We start from the raw sequence: 20,488 nt of genomic DNA on the forward strand, positions 1-20,488 counted from the left end.
GGTAAAGTGACGGATTTACCACCAGCCGTATTACGAGTCCATTATATCCTATGGAACTCGTAATACGGCTGGTGGTAGATCCGTCACTTTACCGTCACTTTTGGGACAGATTAACACTCCTCCAAAGTTGGAATAACCCCCATAGTTTGGATAAGAGAGCTAACTATTTTTGTAATCATTTATATAAGCTAAATTTGAAACAAAGCAAAGAAACATGCATGAACTAAACCACTTTTAACAATGGCTGCACAAAGTGCACACACATGGGCGCTGCAGATTCAGTATAGTAGTGCAATGATGGGAAGACTGGGTGACTAAAATGTAGGTAAATAAACTATTTAACCTACTAACTTGTGGTGACTCCTGAGACATCTGACCAACCAGGAACCTCACTCACCTATAGCAAAGCATATCACCTGTTATTCCCTCAAACTACTTAATCAACGATTTGCATCAGAGATACAGAGCAAATGCCCGAAACCGAACAGGAGAGTTGAGTCAAACTACAAGGGCATTAAAAAAAACAGCTCACAACAGAATTATTCAAACTTGCCTGCAACTGATATTCTGTTAAAAAAAAAAAAGTGGACATTGTTGAAGAATATCAGAAATATTTCTGCCTCTCTAAACAGATGAACTCACCTACAAAAATGACCATGCTCTTTAGTAACTGAGTGGAGACTTACAGTGGTCTATAAATCTTCCAAATAGATAAAACCGTGTCAGGATGGAAGAAAGTTTTCTATCTAGTGGCCACGTGGTGTTAAAAAAAAAAAAGGTGGAAAACTTTGAAAAACAGAGGTTGCCCCCCTCACCAAACCAGTGTTACCCTGCCTTCTTAAAGGTGAGTGAATCAAAGAGTTTCTGTCACTAGGCCATAGTTCGCCACTTGACTTTCCGATCACATTGGCAGTCTCCCTACTCTATTTAGGAAGGGCCGATCATCAGTAGATTTCTCTGCCCCTAACAGGAGGGTCCGCTTTAGGTCTGGTAGCCACTGTTCAGCTCGGTACTTCCAGGAAAGGACTTCTTAAAGCCTGTTGAGAAATGACCCTTGGAGTCCACTCCTTTGTCCTGGGTACCAGATGGGGCAGGACCAGTACTTCACGGATCCTCTCAGGTCACAGGCAGCCGGTCCAGTCCTTTTCTGATTTTTCACAGGGCTATAAAGTGTTTTGAAGAGGTTACCTCGAGGAGCCACATTTACGTCAGGCATCTGCTAGTGGGTGGGAATGACCCCTGAGCACGTCCTAACCACTAAGGCATAAGCTTACCGAGCGGTAACCCTGCATCTTTTGCTGTTTCCCTTACTGCAAACAGGCCCAAAATGTCATGTGTGACAAGACTATGTCAGCACTAAACTTGAGCACTGAAGGCTGAGGGTCTGTGCAGAGAGTTTACTGTGGTAATTTTTGTGTTATCTACCAGTTAACACTAAAATCCAATTTGGAGTCGTTTCTGTACCCACGACAAGCTCGGAGACACAATTCTGGTAGAACAACGCAAGGTCTTTCAGCAACCAGACGGGGGGAGGGAGGGGGGGTCCACAAGAGTTCTCTCCTTTTCAAGTGTCCCCCTGTGTGACTTGTGGCTCAACAGAACTGTCAAGCAGGATTTGACACTGCATTGTAAAAAGGAGGCCACCAACCCCTATCCTACATATTCTGCTGAACAAAGAGAAGTAATTTCTGCCCATTCAGATCAGCCTAATGTTTGCTCCTGGGAGGCATTTCATACCTACTCAAAGCTAATCACTGGGTGGGAGAACCTGAAAAACTAAAGCAAATTAGCTTCTAGGAGCTTCATGCAGGAAAAAGGTAACTTACACCTCCATAATATTTATGAAACATCCACCTCACCACTGAATTGGATTTTTAATTACTATGAAAAATGTTTATTATTTGTCTAACGTGTGCCCTTCCTAGATTTATAGCATCAATATTTTAATCTGCACTCTGGTTTTTTAAGTAGAAACGCTAGGCCTGCCATAGTGAAAATAGCTTTTCTGTAGAGAAATAGTACCATTCACTTTCTACAAGTCCCACTTTTAAATACCATGCACCTTACCTTGTGGGCAACAAGGCTCATTAGTGGTGACGTATTAAGATTTAAATGAAAGGTTTTTTTTAACCAGTCACAAAGGTTTTGACAGGTAGCAGTGCATGTTTTGCACCGTTACAGTTCGGCTACTGTGGTAAGCCTAAAGCCATTTTTGCCCAGCCTCAATTGTGATTGGCACGATAGGTGCTGCAGTCCACTAGTGGCATTTAACTTTCAGGTCCTCGGGTACATTTTGAAGGGACTCATAGGCAAGTTAAATAAACTAAGGTGACCATGTTCAACGGGTGAGCACAGGCACTTAACTATTGGTTAGCAGATGTAAAGTGCACAGAGCTCTAAAGCTATTCTGGGGGTTAAGTGAGGCATCACACAAAGACGGTGGTTTCCTACAAAAATCAATCAATAACCCAAACAGTTAATACAAGGCATCCAGGGAATGCACTATAAGTGAAGCAGTTTCTACTGGTCTTTCAAAATATGACAAAGTCCTCCACCAGGGACACTGAAGCATTGTCCCTTGCTGATCTAACAAGCTGTCCATCAAGGTCTAAATTACCTACTAAATCCACTGGCATAAATCACAGTCTTTACTAGAATTATGTTCCCGGTGGCAGCAGCAACCATAGGCAAGGCACACAATACATATTCAAATGTACCACAAAACAGAAGAATTACAGATTGCAAAGGATTACACTTATATGGATTTTGTATCAGATTTGGGAGCACACATTAGAACGTATTGCTTTTATCTTCTTTGTCACTGTCAGCAGCAAACAGTGAAATAAATCACATTTAGTGAATGAATAACAGATTGCAAGAATCAATATGAAGAAGTCGGAGAACATAAACATGCTATCCCTTGCATCAATCAGTCCCCGGGTGCTTCTACTTTTGTTATAAATATTTTGCTCAGAGATTGACAAATTAATTTTGTGATATGGGACTGAACTGATCAGAAGCAGGATTTGACGTTCGATCTGGCCTATGCAAGCTTTAATGAGAGCACTTGACCCTGTGAGAGCTGTTGTTATCTGCCCTCACAGGGATTCTTTTGTCCTCTGCAACCTTTGCCCCAGCTGTCTTTCTATACCTTGTGAGCCGCAAGAGAGGGGTCCTTCCGGGATTTAGCATTTCCAGGGCACAGCATAGCAGGGGATCCAGGAAACACATATTTCATCACAGATGCCTGTGACCACTTTGGCGAGCTCCTTCCCCCCCTCACTCTGCAAGCCACATCCAACCACTTTGTTTTGAGGAAATTGCTGAAAACCTGGGTGTACACTAAATATTCCAGCCTTAATCACAGTGATCTTACCCAGTTCCAGGATGCCTTTTAGGTTGCAGCACGCTTTACAAATCTTTTTAACTAACATCCTGAACAAGGGGGCAGCACCACTGCACCTTCTAAACTGAACCTGACATCCAGTGACTGGGAGACTCACATTGCTAGAGACCCCTAACTAATAATCTGAGCCCCTTGTCACAGCACTACACCACAGTTCGGGAGGCATGCTTAGGTCCTTCAGGCGATTATGCATTCTCTTGCTTCACAACCATAAGAGCTCACCTACACTGATCTTGAGATTGCTGGGCTCCCCACCTCAACCTAATCTTCTGAAGAGCTGCCATGTAGTGGGGTGAAGTGAGCCAGCCTAGCCTGAAAACCACCGTGCCATGAAAATTCAGTTTTCCCTGCTTGAAACACAACAGGATTATTTTATTTAAAGTTCCTACACTCCAGAGGTATCTGGGGACGACATATCAGCAATGAGACAACTGGGATACTATTGAAGTTGGGTGGGCAGGAGGGCCTAGATCTACCACGATTAGTGACTTCACAAAAGGAAGACCTAGAGTTGGCACCCGTAAAAGACTAGATATTGCAGTCATAAAAGACATGCCCAGATACAAAACACCAGGCAAGGATGGACTCATAACAGAATTTTATACCATATTTGCTTTCAGAGAAATTGCTGAAGTCTTTTATGAAGCGAGGGGCATGGAGATACTGCCACAAACCAGGGGAAGAGGCACTTATCGTCATGCTACCCAAACCAGATTGGGATCCGGAGGGTATCGGCTCCTACTGCTCACTCTCCATGATTCATTTGGATGTGAATATCCTTTCCAAAATCCTAGCAATGTGGATTTGTTCCTAATGGAAGTACATTCCTAGATGAATGTAGCCAAATCCTTAATATTCCCCATCACAAGACTGGCCTGAGACAGTATGGAGCCCCACCCTTCGCTACTTCGGTATACAGGTGGTACATACAGTTGAGAAACTTTACGAATATAATACGGGTAGAGTGCTGGCTTGATTGAAGGAGTTGGTGGCCTTTTGGTAGATACTACAGCTGTCTGTTACAGGCAGAATTGCAGTAGCAATGATAGTGTTTCTACTCAGGTGCCTCTATGTACTTCAAAACAAGCAATGCCCAACAGACCGATAAGTGTTTAAAAGTCTAGACAGTCCCTCAAAAGCACTCATATGGGCAGACAAATGCTTGCTTTACCAAACATGGAACTATACTATAGCAACATAACTCCAGCATGCTGCTAACTGGTGCGTAGATGGGCCCAACGTGGAAAAGCAGTTGCTGGCTGAGACGCAGGGTGCAGACAATTTACCCCAATGTCACATGAAAGTAGTTCGCCTGAGGGTTGCCCCGTGTGGTGAAGCGGAAGCTGCTGACTGGGGAACTAGCACTTAAGTCCACATTGCGCAAACCTCCGGTCACTAAAAACTTACCAATGTGGTGGCCACAATCCTTTCAGCACATTACATAGCATAAGTCAGTCTCCGTCTGGAAAGACAGCGCCCGCAAAACATTAGGGGATCTGTATCAGGGGGAAGAGGTGCATTACTTTTACGGAGGAACAGGGGACACTGGGTTTAGGCTTCAGGCAGCTTTTACAGTTCGCTAGCTGACCAAAACAGCTAGCAAGAATTTCACTGGCTTTTCACGAAAGCCAGACCAGTCGCAGACATTGTACTGCTAGACATGGGTTCAACTCAGACACTGGAACCTTGTTTATATAGTGCACTCAAATGTGTTGCGCTTAAGATCCCACTGATGGCGATACAAAGCTGGGACAGAAACCTACCAGACCCTCTGAGGGATGGGAAATAGAGTAAAGTCTGTGCACTGGTGAGGTTCATATCTTGTAACACCTGTTTTAAGCTGGCACATTTTTGTGCCCTCCAACGTGCTTATTTGGGGCCAATGAAACTGCATAAAATGTATCTGACTAGGCAGAACACTTGTTCTAGGTGTAGGAAAGATGGTGCTGAATTTCTTCACAACTTGTGGGTGTAAGGGGTTGGTTCCAAAATGTCATTGCATTACACGCAGACTACAGGAGGCGATTGATATTCATATAATTAACAATGTCCAGCTGTGTATGTACGTGTACACACACACACACACACACACACACACACACACACACACACACACACACACACACACTAGAATGCTGGCATGGGAGAATGGGCAGTAGCCAAAGAATGACAAATGAAAGCTTAGAATGGGAGTGGATTGCTTTGAATGGGAGAGAATGCTGCAGGAGTCTAGCCCTGCGGCCAGAGGGTAGTCCCAGGAATAGTCCAGTTGCTCTTCCACTTTTATGTGATTGTGCATTTGGGATGTATGGGAGAATCACCATAGATGGGGTAAACGGCGTGGTGAACCCAAGTGGGGAGGGTAGGAGCTGGAATGGAGATTGTGTATGCATGCAAATATAAGGCACCTGTTGTGCCCAGTAGATTGTGATACCAGTTACATGATAAAATGGAAAACAAAAAGTTTAAAAAAATAATAATAATTAAAAAAAAAAAAAGTTCCATCACATCCTTCTTCTCATTTAATATTCTCTTGGAAGAATGATATGCAAACCCCTCAGTGCTTCTTTGCTTTCCACCCTCATATTATAATCTCCTTGCCAATAGCTTCAGTTGAAATCCTCTGTATAGCTGACCTACCACCTCAGATACACTTTTGTGTTTAAGACAATATATTATTTCACCTCTATCTACAGAAATTCTACAAATAAAGCTCTTCTTTAGTGAGAGCAATCCTAATGCGGACTTCCATTTCATATTTACTAGCAACTCCTTGCAAGCCTTTAAATGCCTGCTCATATTCACTTTTTGTGTGATTCTGTGAATTTAGCCCTTAGCTAGTGCTCAAGGGAAAATCTTCCTTTGAATAAATTCTCTATCTTTGCCTTGCAGCACTTTTAGCATAAGTATCAATAGAGCTTATGCCAGTGATCTTCAACCCTTCAGAAACTACAGCACTCTGAATTACAAAATTGTCTTTGCTCATCCACTATTACAGCTCAAGCTTCTTCGCCCAGCTTCATTCAACTTTCATCAGATGTTAACGCCTGAGAACATTAACAGCTAAAGCACTCTCCTCCCTCCTCTCCTGAAGACACAGGACTACATAATCCACATCAAAGAATTCCCAAATAATTGAGACACACAAAAAAAAAAACTTACAAAATCCAATCCATGGGGCACCCACTCCTCCAATGTAAAAATCATCACCTATGTTCCAGCTAACAAGCTCTCAAATTGCAGACAGCACACTTCTCATAAAAGGCAGCCTGCATAACTGCATATCCATTGATGCACACTGTGTTTCTATTTGAACCTAGGCTACTTATAACATGATTCACTAAGCATTTTCTAAGTTCTTGCTCTTCAAATTACATGTTTACCGGGCAGATAGAGAAAAATGCATTGGCATAGGAGTTGCTCAGATACTTGCATGAACTCTTCCAGCAGCAACCAGTGACATTCATGCCATCTATATTGGACTATATAATCTACAAAAAAATGAAATCACAAGTTATATCACTTTTGCTTCAAGAATATCTCTGATGGTTATCAACTAGAACTGGGGCAACCAGAGACCCTCACCTTTCAAAAACTATGAATTGTTAACAACTTTAGGCAATTACTAAACTACCCCAAGCATATAAAGGAAAAGTCCTAGGGTTGCAGATAGTCGTCCTTTGAAAAACTGAATGCTTCAACCCCACTGTATTTGAAAACAGTGCATAATCCTCATCAAACTCCCAAAACAACTTCAAAAACATCATCCAAATGCACCCCAGGTGTAGGGTCTGACACGTTGAAAGTAATGGCATCCAAAACTCAAAATAGCATTGGTGTAAATAATAATTGACAACTATATATCAAAACCATTGAAATTGTAAAAAAAAAAGAAGAAAAAAAAAAAAAAAGTTAAGCTAATCTAATTTTTAAAAAAATATATACACCCAAGACTGGTAACGTTTAGATGTCAGGCTATGTCCTATCCAAAAGGGAAGATTTATGTAAGCTGGAGAGAAAGAGAAGGGAGGTCCCCTAAATCCATTTGGACTTCAAGGAAACAGAAACAAAATATGTCATCCTAAACTCAAAAGCTTGCTTTCTTCAAAGACTTCTCTAAAAAGACGCAAACAACAATCCCAAACTGTGAAGTTTAACTCTGAACACAAGGCTAAAGGGCAAGCAAGTCAAGACCTTTTTCTCAACAAATAACTACTCAGGAACTCGTATTAAAACTCCAGATACTACAATGAGGACCTACTCAACACTGCCCAGAATTTTCCTGGTCTCTCTGGTGTCTGAAGATTTTATTTCACACAATAGATACGGAGATAGAGGTTGTCTGCCACTGATGGAGCTTGGCATATCTGTGCCCTCCTCCCACATGTCTGCATCAATATTTTATAGCAGTTCAAGACTCAAGGTCAATGATGCTGAAGAAACAATCTACAATTTAACTAGATGAACCGTAAAAGACATCTCTATTTTTCCAATTGAGCCATATGCCTTCTTCTTGGCAGGTTTTTTTTTATGGTCCCTGGCTATATACCACCACCTCCCTCTTGTGCTATAATGCCTGGTCCAAATATTGTGATAGCTGACACCTTAGGGTGGTTGTGGAAAAGAGCACAAAGTATTGCAGGGCCCTCAAAGGAAGAAGACGAGTAAAGCAGCAAGTTAAAAGAGCAGCATGAAGGTTCTGTAGAACCTCATGGCTGTGGTGGAATTTGTTTGCCCAGGGATAAAAGAAGTAAGTGTCAGACAACCTCACAGATGTTTATTGGAGACAGACTGCTCTCTTAGGCAGAACAAAAAGCCGATTTGCTGTTCTTATTTAAAATAAATAATACATGCCAACCAAAAGCATTTTTTTAAGTAGGGATACAAGTAAGGGCAGTAAGTGGAATCACGCTGCTAATGTTTGGGGGCTTTACTTGAGAAAGCCATCATTCACATTTGTTTTTATCTGATGCACCTTGCAACAGTTGTCTCAATTGTTGTATAGTTCTATATAGTGAGGTCATGCAAGAGACCTGAAGCACATGGCACATTCACAGGCTTTGTTAATGCTGAATGTAAAACTCCTTCTCATGGCCTCACTTGAGCAGTTCCTTGGCCTCGAGGACTGCTGTCACAGTAGTTACTTTTTTTTTTTTTTTTTTTAATAGCTGCAGCAGTCAGAAAATATTGCATGAGGCACTCTTTATTACAGAGGATGTTAAAGTCAGCCAGAAAAGTGTTAGTAAATCGAAATCCTGGAATATCTGAACAAATTGATATTCACGGATATACCATAAAATAAATAGTGCTCAAACAAGTTTCACTGACTAAAGATTAGTGCAGAAGCTTTTGTGCCTCTAGACAAACTTTACATTATAAGTACCACGCGCCAGATTGGATTGAATTAAAAGGTGTCAAATCTGTTCAAGAACTTTCAATCACACTAATAGAAAGGGCAGAAGTAGACGAACTTTGATCAAGAGAGACCTACAAATATATTTTAAGAAAATCTCCCCAGGAAAAGGCTCAAATGCTGATCTCCCATGTTTTTACTTCTAATTATAACTACAGAGCCACCTTTAGGGGGACTACTTACAGCCGGGACTCCAGCAGATAATCTAATCAAGGTTACAGCAATAATCCATGACGTTCCTCTACAAGACATTGAGCTAATAAAAGGGATAGTGGTGCCAATTAATTTGAATTCGATTGAACTCTCCCCAATTACATAAGCTCCAGTTTGTAAACAAACAACAGACCTGAAAAAAGCAACGTCTTCTTTTGAGACAGAAACATAGCAGTTGTTTTCTCCCTCACAAAGTGCTTATGTATTGTGAGTAACTCACACCAAGAAACCAAATGAGTTGAAAGATACCAGGAACAGGGAGGCATTGCATAATTCTCTACTGTCTGCTTCAAGCAGAGACGCAACTTGTTTATCTGGTGTATTAAATGCCAGTACGTCAAGCAGTCAGGGTGAAACCGAATCAGTTTTTGCACTGCTGCAATGTTCAAGGAACATCTAGGAAAACCCCAGGAGACTCAACTTGAGATTGTACAGAGGAGTAGTTTGAGAACCTGTATGTAAGTAGCACTATCCATCGAATATGTTTTATATGGCATTGGGCCATTCTTTGTCGGGATAAGCAAATAGATTACAGAATGTGAGGTTGAGAACTCATCTCTTAGCCAACTGTAAGGTTTTGGTGCTGTGTTTTGCACATGATGGTGCTGGGGCTGAAGAAGTGGTATAATGTGTTTTACTTGCGTAGTACACGGTAACATGGGTGTGCTTGTGAGGTGGCAAACATATGCAATTAAATGACTTTAGTGCCATGTTGCACACTGTACACAGTAAGGTTACCTCTTAATTATGCAAAAGAGTAACTGAATTGGTTGAACCTGACCTCCTAATCAGCTCTAAATCTGGCAACAGGTCATTCACTATTTATGGGTCCAGCTAACTGAATTAGTTGAACCTAACCTCTTAATCATCTCTATACCTTGCAACATGATCATCAGTATTTACGTGACCTGCGTATAGCTCCCCAATTCTGGAGATGATGCAGCTGCTAAAGCTGCAGTAACTGGGAGATAGAGGTCTACTAGAACTTATTTGTTTTTTTTTAAATCAGGGACTCACTCTGTCTTGGGTTTCACAGAAGGGGGCAAAAGGGACAGCTGGGCCACTCCTGATGTGGGCCTTACTGTCCCTGAAGTCCCTTGACGTGAAGATTAGTTTTCCTCTGCATTGCTGTCTGGACTGGACATAACAAGCCTTGACTGCTGCAAGGTGTCCGTTACCCTGGGTGATGGTGCTGCGCAGCTCAGGTCGGCCCTGGCATCCCAACACATGAAGGAAGAATGGATCTGACCTGTGGGAGCACAGTGACCTCTTTCTGGGCGTCGGTAGTCCCGGTGAGCAGCAGGACGATGAACTGGACCTTGCTTCTTTGGTGGCTGCAGGGGAGCACCTTCTGCCAGAGAAGACATTGTTTCTGACCTCGGACAGCAGAGGCTCTCACCGCCAGGAAGTCAGAAACTCATCTGTGGTGGCTGGTCAATACCAGTAAGCCAGCACACCAGAGGTCTAGTAGGGTTCAGGGGGCATCTCTAAGGTGCCCTCTGGGTGCTTGTCATAACAAATCCAATACTGGCATCAGTATGGATTTATTAAGAAAAGGTGCTTGATACCAAACGCCACTATTTTCTGTGCAGCCATCATGTAGCTGGGTCACTTGTGCCGACCAGTGTCCAATACATGCTTTATGATGGCTGGCCGGTCACTTGCAATGTCTGGGAATAGAACTAGAGACCACAGGGGCACATCTGCTCATGCAGATATGTCCTCACATGTATTATAATGCACCCTGCCTTAGGGCTCTTTAGCCTGCTGTAGGGGTGACTTACATATACTGCATGCAGTGACGGTGGCATGGCACACAAGGTGTGTGCAATGTCATGTTTTCACTCAGGGCTTGCAACCTGACACGCAGTCTTTGATGGCAGGCTATGTGCAATTTGTGAGTGGGTCCCTTGGAGTGGCCCAAGATATGCTGGCTGTTAGACTTGGCATGGTCTCCGCTAACTTTTTGCCTCTGTTTCCCAGGTTGTTGATGTGTGCTGGACTCTGTTTTTGTTACTCTGGGCACTTTATCGCTGCTATCTAGTGCTAAAGTGCAAGTGCTCCTATATCAAATGTATATGTAATTGGATCTTCATGATTGGCATATTTGATTTACTGGTAAGTCCCTGGTACAGTGCACTAGAGGTGCCCAGGGCCTGTAAATCAAATGATACTAGTGGGCCTGCAGCACTGTTTGTGCCACCCACATTAGCAGCCCTGTAATAATGTCTCGGACCTGCCACTGCAGTGTCTGTGAGTGCAGTTTTAAACTGCCAATTTGACTTGGCAAGTGTACCCACTTGCAAGGCCTAAAACTTCCCTTTTCTTACATGTAAGACACCCCCAAGGTAGGCCCTAGGTAGCCCCATGGGCAGGGTGCAGTGTATGTCTCTCTGCTGAGACTCCTACCCTGCCAAGTGGTACCCTATACAGTTCCTGGGGCCTTGACAGGTGAAGCTGGCAGACCAAGATTGAAAATCCACACACAGACCGGCGTGCAGGGAAATTTCTGATGCAACCTCTGAGATGTGACTGAAGAAACGACGCGCCGCCGGCTTCGTGGACGAAATCGACACTCTGCCTCTAGCGCGGCTGGAAGGTCGACACGACACACACAGTTTAGCAGGCCTCAGCCTCCAGTAGTTCTTAAGGCAGGCAAAAAGTGTGTGTGTGTGTGTGGGGGAGGGTGTTACATCTGCAAAGAAGCCCAGTTTCCTACAGTTGGTTGGTGTGGGTCCAAACTCTGGTGGCCACCACGTGGAGCCCCAGGGACAGTTCTTGTTCCCTAAAAACAATAGTTTTGTCTTGTTGACCCTGACTTTTATCCAGCCTGCTACGCTGATTATGCAATTGGAGAACTTGGCTCTACTGGTGGTGGAATTGTCAGAGATAGGGTGAGCTACGTGTTGTCAGCACAGCCCTGTGGGAGCTGCGTAGATCAGATTCTTGGGTTCCAATGTGCAGGTTGGTAGTCTGACTCATTGTGTTCTTCCTGTGAGGAAGGAGCCAATCCAGTTGAGGGCTAGTCATTGGATGCTTTTATCGTGCAATCTTCCGACCAGGGTGTGGTGGGAGACTATTTCAAAGGAAGCAGAGAGGTCAAGTAGGATGAGGGTTGTGGTTTCTCCACGGTCCAGCACCTACACCTACAGATTTCATCACAGACTGCTAGGAGTGCTGTGGTTGCGAACATCATACAGTTCGAGGTTGTTGGCGAGTAGTTTGTGAATGGCTTTTTCAATCACTTTGGCTGGGAATGGGTTGGAAGTTGCCCAGCTCGCTGGGGTCCGGCAAAGTTTTTTTTTTTTTTTTTTTTTTTTTTTTTTTTTTTTAAAGACAGCATTGACTGCTGCATGATTCCAGGCTTCTGTGAAGGTGGCGGATTTGATAAAGGTGTTAAAGATGTGGAAGAGGATGTTGCTGATCGGTGGTTTTCCAATGCTGTAGCTGTGGAGTCTGCATGGGCCTGTTGGGGCCTGTGAGTGAACAGTTTTGAGGACTGCTGTGGTGTCTTCCTTGGTGGGTGTTTTCCATATGATCCGATGGGTTGTAGGTGATCAGGTCAGAGTAATTGGGGGTTAGATTGTTGTTCGAAGTTGCTGTAGATTTTTTTTCTATTTTCTTGGGGAAGACTGTTAAACCTGACAGTTTTAGGGTGGTTCTCCCCCCAACTTTTTGCCTGCCTCCCTCCATTTTTCTGACCCTGTTTTTGCTGGTTTTAGGAATCTCTGCATTTTATCACTACTGAAGTGCATGTGGTCTCTCCCCTAAACATGGTAACCTTGGCATATTTAATTTACCTGCAAGTCCCTAGTAAAGTGCACTACATGTGCCCAGGGCCTGTAAATTAAATGCTACTAGTGGGCCTGCAGCACTGATTCTGCCACCCACATGAGTAGCCCTGTAAACATGTCTCAGACCTGCCACAGCAAGGCCTGTGTGTGCAGTTTCACTGCCACTCCGACTTGGCATTTAGAACTACTTGCAAAGCCTTAAACTCCCCTTTTTCTACAAATAAGTCACCCCTAAGTAACCCATAGGGCAGGGTGCTATGTAGGTAAAAGGCAGGACATGTACTTATGTGTTTTACATGTCCGAGGAGTGAAAAACTCATACATTAGTTTTCCACTACTGAGAAGCCTGCTCCTCTCTTAGACTAACATTAGAAGTGCCCTCATATACTCTTAAGTGGTAGATTCTGATCTGGAAAGAGTAGCCATGTCTTGTTTGGTATTGCCAGAATGGTAATAGAAAATCCTGCTTACTTGTGAAGTTGGATTTAATATTACTATTTTATAAATGCCACTGTTAGAAAATGGGCATTTCTCTGCACTTAGTGCCATCTGTGCCTTACAGCCTGTCTCCAATCCGTGTCTGGTCTGTGCTGGTTGACAGTTCCCCTTGTGCATTCCACCCAGACAACCATAAACACTGGACACTCAGTCTCGTCTGCATGCTGAATGGGTCTTCCTGGGCAGGACCCTGGCAGATAGGACTAGGCTGAAAGGGGAACTTGTGCACTTCAAAACCACTCTTTGAAATTTCCCCCACTTAAAAGGCATTTTGGGGTATATTAACTCTGTCTCTGACCCCACCAAATCAGACACGTCTGGGCCTACACCTGCACTCTATTAGAGGAACTGCCTGCAGAAGGACTCATCTGGACTGATTTGATGAGAAGGATTACTCCCTTGCTGCCTTCTGACACTGCTGGAAGGACCCTGCCCTCCTTCTGAAGTGCTCTTCAAGGGCTTGGACTGAGCTTGCCTCCTGGTTCTGAAGTCTCAGGGCCAACAAAGACTTCAACTCATCAAGATAATCCTTGTGCGTGGAAAATCGACGCAACGCCTGCAGAAATCGACGCAAAGCCTGCATCGCGGCTGAGAATTCGCCCGCACTGCCGACCGGAACGACGCAGCACCGACTTCCTGACTGGAAATTCGATGCAAAGCCTTCCTTCAGATGTAAAATTCGGCGCATCGCCCATGGAGCGACGCAACACCTGCCCCTTCTTCCAGTGCATTAAGGATTTTCAATGCATTATCCCTGGGTGTCGAAATACTCCTCCATCGCAGTGAGGAACCAAGACTGCGCACCTGAAAGACAACGCAACCCTGTGCAGTGTGGAAAAAACTACACATCGTCTGTGCCGCACCGGAAAATCCGACGTAACACCTTCTTTTTCCATGCATCTCCTCATCTGCGGTTTCCATGTGTTGTTATTTTTACGCATCCCAGGTACTGTGTGTAACAAAGAAACAACTGTTTATTTTTAAGAATTGAGACTCTTTTAAACCTTTTAAAAGTGAATTCAACATTTTGGCCTTATTTATTTCAGTTAAATATCTATTTTTCTAAACCTGTGTGGTGAATTTCTGTGGTGTTTTCACTGTGTTACTGTATGATTTATAACACAAATAATTTACACATTGCCTTCTAAGTTAAGCCTGACTACTAGGGGGCAAGCTACCCGGGGTGGGCACAGGATAATTTGGATTGTGTTGTGACTTACCCTGATTAGGATTGTGTTCCCTATTTGGACAGGGGTGTATACTTCTGCCAACTATAGAACCCATTTCTAACAAAGACGTTAAATAACTTTTTGCAGAGTTCCTGTGATGGTGTAGGCTGTGGCCATGGGGGTTCTTTGACAATCAAACATATCTCCTTGCAGGTGTTGAAGCTCACTTCTATGCGTTTGGTTAGTGCCCTTTTTTGGGCATCCCTCAGGTGTTGGTGGTAGCACTGGAGGCCAGCCTTGTAGATGGTTCTGGCATCAGTATTGTGGTTGGATCTTCACTTTGTTTCTAGCTGTTTGCAGTAGCGTTTGGATTCCCAGTGGTAGTCTGTATACCAGTTGGCTTGCTTGTTGGTTCTTGTTTGCAGTTTCTAATGGGCACAAGCGAGTCTGCACAGTTCTTATTGCATTCGCTGAAGTTGGTGATGTTTTTGACTAGGTTGTTGGTGGTGTTGAGTTGGTCAGATTTGAGGGCACTGTGCCAGCCAGTGTCTGATATTTTATTCCAGCTGGGGAGGTTGTTGCTGGTGGGTGGATTGAGATGTGGTTATTGGAAAGTGCATGATGGAGTAGTCAGTCCATATGAGCGGTGGGGCAGTATGGTATGAGATATTGTTAATGGTGGTTAGTATTGGAGCCAGAGTGTGTCCTGTGATGTGTGTAGGGTCTTTGAAGACCTTTGTCAGTCTGATGTTGTTCAGGCATTGGAGGAAGTCTGTGGAACAGGCGTCCGTAGGGTCCTTGAGGTGAAAATTGATGTCGCAGAGTACTATGAAGTCCTTTATGAGGTTGCTAAAACTGGTTTGTGATACAGGCTGTCAATACGAGAGGGTTCCTTTCAGGGTGAGTCTGTTGCTTGTTTGTAGGTAGAAGTGCATGTGTTCCTTGAAGGGGGTGTTGGTGTCCGTGGATGTGGCACAATTGACGGTGTCCTTGTAGATCACTGAGAGTCCTCCTCAGCACCTTTGATGGTGTCATTGCAGATGACTGAGTGTCCTCCTTCTGGTTTACGAAGGCGGTCTTGATGTGAGATCTTGTAGCCCGCTGGGATGGCCATGGTGATGTCAGGAGCTAACTTGGGGGTGAGTCAAGTTTCCGTGAGGAACAGGAGGTCCACCATGCTGTTGCTGATGAGATCCCAGATTTCGGTGGCATGCTTGCTGATTAAGCTGGTTTTGAGAAGCATGCATGCGAGTAGTTGTTGATGTGCTGGTATGGTGAGGTGGGAGGCATTTGTGGTGTAAGTGCTGCTGTGAGGGGCGTGTGAAAGAGCAGGAAGAAAAGGTGGGGGAAGGCAACGCAGGAGGAGCAGTTAAGGAGCGGGGGTTGGAAGGGAGGAAAATGTCCCTGAGGTGGGAGTACAGCCTGAAACTGGGGACAAGCCTGAAATGGAAGAAAGAGAAGGGAAAAAAAATGGCACAAAACAGCAGAACGCACAAACAGAAGACTGCACAGAAACGGCAAACAGTCAGAGAGCGAGAAAGGGACCAAAAAGAGAGGGACACAAAGTGGAAGAAAGTGATAAAAGAGAGCAGAAACACAAAACGAAGTGGGAGAGAGAGTAAAATGTACCAAGAAAGAAGGGCCCAAAATTGGAGGAAAGTGGTGAGCAACACCAGAAATGCACACTAAGGTGCAAAAGAGGGAGAGGCACAAAAGTGAAAGAGTGCAGAGAAAAGGCACGACAGAGAATGTGGCAGAGAGAGCGTGAGTGACAGAGAGGAGAGGTGGCTGCAGAGAGCGCAAGGCAGGAGCCTCTAGGTGCAAGGCCTGGTCTGAAAGAGCCTGGACTGGTCAGAGGATCAGTCCCTAGTAAGCAGGTGGGGGCTGAGCCTAGACAAACCTAATCCCCAGCTGACAGCAATTCCAGCATAAAAAGAAAAAACCTTGAGGGAAAACTGAAACCACACTTGAAGTGGTTTTGACCAAAGCTGTTGGATGTCCTGATTGAAAAAATAGCAAATGTTGACTCTTCTGTAAAGGGCCGAGTTTATCATCTAATGATATCTCTTCCATTGGTACTCAGTCTCTTTAGCAGGCCCATCTAACCATCATGGTGTGAAGAGCTTCACCCCCAGCAGCAGTGCATTAAAGATAATTGTGCATTTAAGGAAGTTAAGAAAGCCAGTCCATCAAATTTCATGCCAGCACTCAATGGATTATCGGGCTATCTCTGCAGGCAATCTATCATTATGGGTCCATTTATAGACAAATATGTTAAATGCTGTCTGTAGATATTACACCATTCCCAAATACCTAGAGGCTTATCTATAATATTACCAATCTTTAACAAAGGATAATATTACAATTTCAGCTGTTATAGGCCAATAACCCCACCTTGATTACTCAGTTAAGAACTCAGGTAGGATTGTGCCTGATCGGCTGCAAGAATAGAAAGGAGTCCTAGCCAGGTCTCACCTTGGATTTTGAGGGATTGGTACCAGGGACCAGCGCCTCAACCTGTATTTGCTTATAGCCAAACATGTGAAAATGAAAAGGGAAAGCATTCACTTGGTTTTACGAACCCATTGACAGGTCAAAGCTTTGAGCATTAATGTTAAAAATTGAAAGGTGCGGGCCCTGGCTTGATTTTGTTGTTGTAGAGAATGCATTCTAGTTTGCACGCTGAAGTATGTTACAGTGTAAAGAGTGAATGCTCCAGGCCATATCACTCTTAAAAGGGGTGAACCAGGGGTATGTTAAGCCCCAATTAATCTATGTAAGTTGTCTGGAAAATAAATCTACTAGCAGTCTTTTGTGACTACCTAGAGTTGCTGCTGAAATGTGTCCCTTATTGTATGTTGAAGATGTGCTTCTGGTCTTGCGAACATCCATTAGGTTGGAATGTTTACGGTTAAATTATATTTTATCTTTATGGAAGATTTTGGCCCCAAGACACTCACACAAGACAACCAGTTTAATTAAGGTTGATACAAGGATTTTGAGTTTTGCTAGAACATGCACATACCATCAACCCTTAAAAACTACTAGAAGAAAAGAACCACTATCATTATTAATGGTCTATGGGATCATGCTTGGGTGAATCACCTTCAGAGAGAACAAAAGAGAATGCTCCTCAGGAGTCTTGTACTATCCCAATCAAAATCCACATATGCTGTTTATCAGGAGTTAGATGCTGGTTACATAGGGGTTTGAATAAAAAGGTTCTCTCACATTATGGATGTCAGTGTGGTATAAGAAGAACTCATATTTAACCACAGACATTCTTTGACACATTTTAGCTTTGGATTCTCCCATGAGCACATGGGTGGCTGAGTTACTTCAATTATTCCCCAAAGGAACTTGGGCATGGCGACATTTCTTCGAACCATGAGAAGAAATCAGTTTTGTACAAAACCAAATTATTATTTTTGATAGGGTCCTTTATGGAAGCAAATCAGGAATCTTTTCAACTACTGAAGCCATCAGTGAGGAAATCATTCCTGTTAATCTCTGGGTTACGTGCTAGGCAATAACTTGACTAGGAAACAGACTCCAGAGAGAGAAATCTGACCAGGGTCATATTTGGTCTGCAGTTGCTCTTTGCCGTTGGAGAGGAGTTTAACTTGAACTCAGTCATGGGATGGTGATGCAGTGCAGATACGCATACCTTTTCTCTTCAGTTTCCTAGGAAAACTACTTACGCCCCATTTTAAACTCAGTAGGCCAATGTCAATATGGGCCAGTTTTTTGTTTTTACTTTAGCTGAAAACTTCATTGACAAACCATTCAGATGGCGGTTTTAGAACATAATTATTGAGGACAAAAATTGCTGAGTGATTAAAATGTAATCTTTGCTCACTAACTAGTCAACAAAAGTTGTAATATTTTATTCTTAATAGTGCTGTTTTATACGTCTTAGCTTTAAAATGCATTAATACAAGGAATTGGAACTGGGTTGTGTAATGTATCAGGTTTAACTTTTTGTCCTCACCTTTACTGTGGTACACCAGTTTTGAAACTTTCTAAAGCTGTTGATGTATTTTTTTTTTAATACATCTTATTTGTACAGGATGGTTTTAATTTTTGTTTTAAAGAGTTTAGCTGAAATAAACTAGCTTGTGATGGCTGACCGCATAAAACAGTTCCATTACATCTTATTTTTGAGTTATTATGAATGTTCCATTTGTAGAATGACTTGTGCTATAAAACAAATTAAAAGATGGCAAACACTGACTACATTACTGACTTGCTAGGTATGAAACACATTTTATGTTAGCAGTCAACTGGTGAAAAATATTTATACAAAATAACTTAACTACATACAGGATAATAATTTAGGCATGTAATTGGATCAATAGTCATGCACTTACATTTTTTTCTGAAAGCTCCAAAACGTGACTAGGTAGCAGTTCATTTTTCAAACTGGTAAACCTGTGAATCCAAAATTGAAGCTTTAAGTTAGGATACAAGCTAGCATAAAGTTGCATAAGAAAAATGATAGATTTGGGGAAAAGTGGATTAAACCTTCAGTAGAATAAAATTGGGGCGGCCTTAGTAAACTTCTGGTACTAATGACAAGTGTGTTTGATGGGCAACAATTATTTTTTTCTTATATTTCAGAGATCTACGTCATTCTGAATCCACTGTACCAGTACTTCATTTCTCAATCAATCTACTACTTTAGAAAACTCTAAAACTTTCTTGGCAGGAATACATCTTATTATATTTGCAGAGGACTAAAATGACTTTTAGGCTTGCCTAATACTCCATTTGGTGAATGTGAAATGGAGCTATAATACTGAAAGTTACTGATTTTCCTAACTTGTTTATTGAACATATGTGCCTGCCTCTTCATTTAAACCAGGAAATGTAACACTGTTTCGGGGGATGAGTGGTGTGAAGGGGCATGCTAGGGGCACGTATAGAACATCTTAATCTATGATAATTACTAATGTCACACACTACATTGAGTAAGTTAATGTTATCAAAGATACCAGCAAGAAGGAGGCCAAATTGTGTAATGGCTGTGGGTGGTAATGAAACATTCTGTTTCTTTCAGTAACATTTTTATCCACATAATGACTTACTTGACTTCTACAATGTTTGTCAAGGTCTCGGCATCATTTTAATGTAATGACTACAAATAGACAACTGATTGCAAGTGTAATCAAACTCTTTTGTTGTTTAGTGCAGCTACTCCAAACAAAGAAACCATCATTGCTGAGTTTATTAAAAATACTTTTGTTTTCAAAACAATCGTAAACATGAATACATACTTTGGATTCATTCACTTAGTTTCATATTTCGCCACTGTAAGACTGACAACATGATTTCATGTGCTCAGTCAGCATTTGAAACATACCCAGTACGCAAGGTATCCTGAATTCCATATGCTCCAGTCGAGGAAGAAAGTTCACATATTGGAACACTGTCCTTGAGCTGCGATCCAAGGCCTCTGGTATCCTATAACAAAAAGTAGAAGCATTTTATTGCACAAACTAGTCAACCAGAGCTTTGTAGAGAATAGGGCATATGGGGTATATGCGCTAAACGTCAATCCAAATTTCAGCTGCTATTTGAATTTTTTTTTTTTTTTTTACTTTCCATTCCAACAATGGTGGCTTCCTGCACGATGACCCTCTGTAAAAATCTCAAAAACATGTATTATGTTCAGCTCTATCGGAACACTGTTTGAAAGCTGAAAACTGAAATATCTTTTCTGACGTTACCCCACAGCGAGACAAAGAATTTCTTTCATCAGATCCACAGTGTGCGTTCAACGTGCTCTCAACTGATAAGGCTGAACTACTGCAAAGTCCCATTTCAACTGTGAGATGAAATCAAAACTCAAAGGTTCTACCACATGCTGCCCATTTAGGAGTTCGATCTGAGAATTGTATGAGAGACTGAAAATAATGTCATATATAAGTAGCACCACAGGGATGGAAAAAGCATCAGCCATTATCGCTATTCTGTTGAGCGTTTTCATATACAG

The 20,488-nt window shown here is 42.7% G+C and overlaps 1 protein-coding gene across 1 annotated transcript in view; it reads right to left on the reverse strand.

Moving 5' to 3' along the window:
• The window catches only part of POMP (proteasome maturation protein), a 43,875-nt gene that overhangs the window by 18,405 nt on the left and 4,982 nt on the right, over nt 1-20,488 (reverse strand). The window contains exons 2-3 of the mRNA XM_069202203.1: nt 19,856-19,956; nt 18,864-18,924 (exon numbers count right to left, since the gene is read on the reverse strand). Of these exons, the coding sequence (XP_069058304.1) occupies nt 18,864-18,924; nt 19,856-19,956 (162 nt within the window). The remainder of the gene's footprint in view (nt 1-18,863; nt 18,925-19,855; nt 19,957-20,488) is intronic.

The sequence above is a fragment of the Pleurodeles waltl genome, chromosome 8 (assembly GCF_031143425.1).
Source record: "Pleurodeles waltl isolate 20211129_DDA chromosome 8, aPleWal1.hap1.20221129, whole genome shotgun sequence".
Classification (NCBI taxonomy): Eukaryota; Metazoa; Chordata; class Amphibia; order Caudata; family Salamandridae; genus Pleurodeles; species Pleurodeles waltl.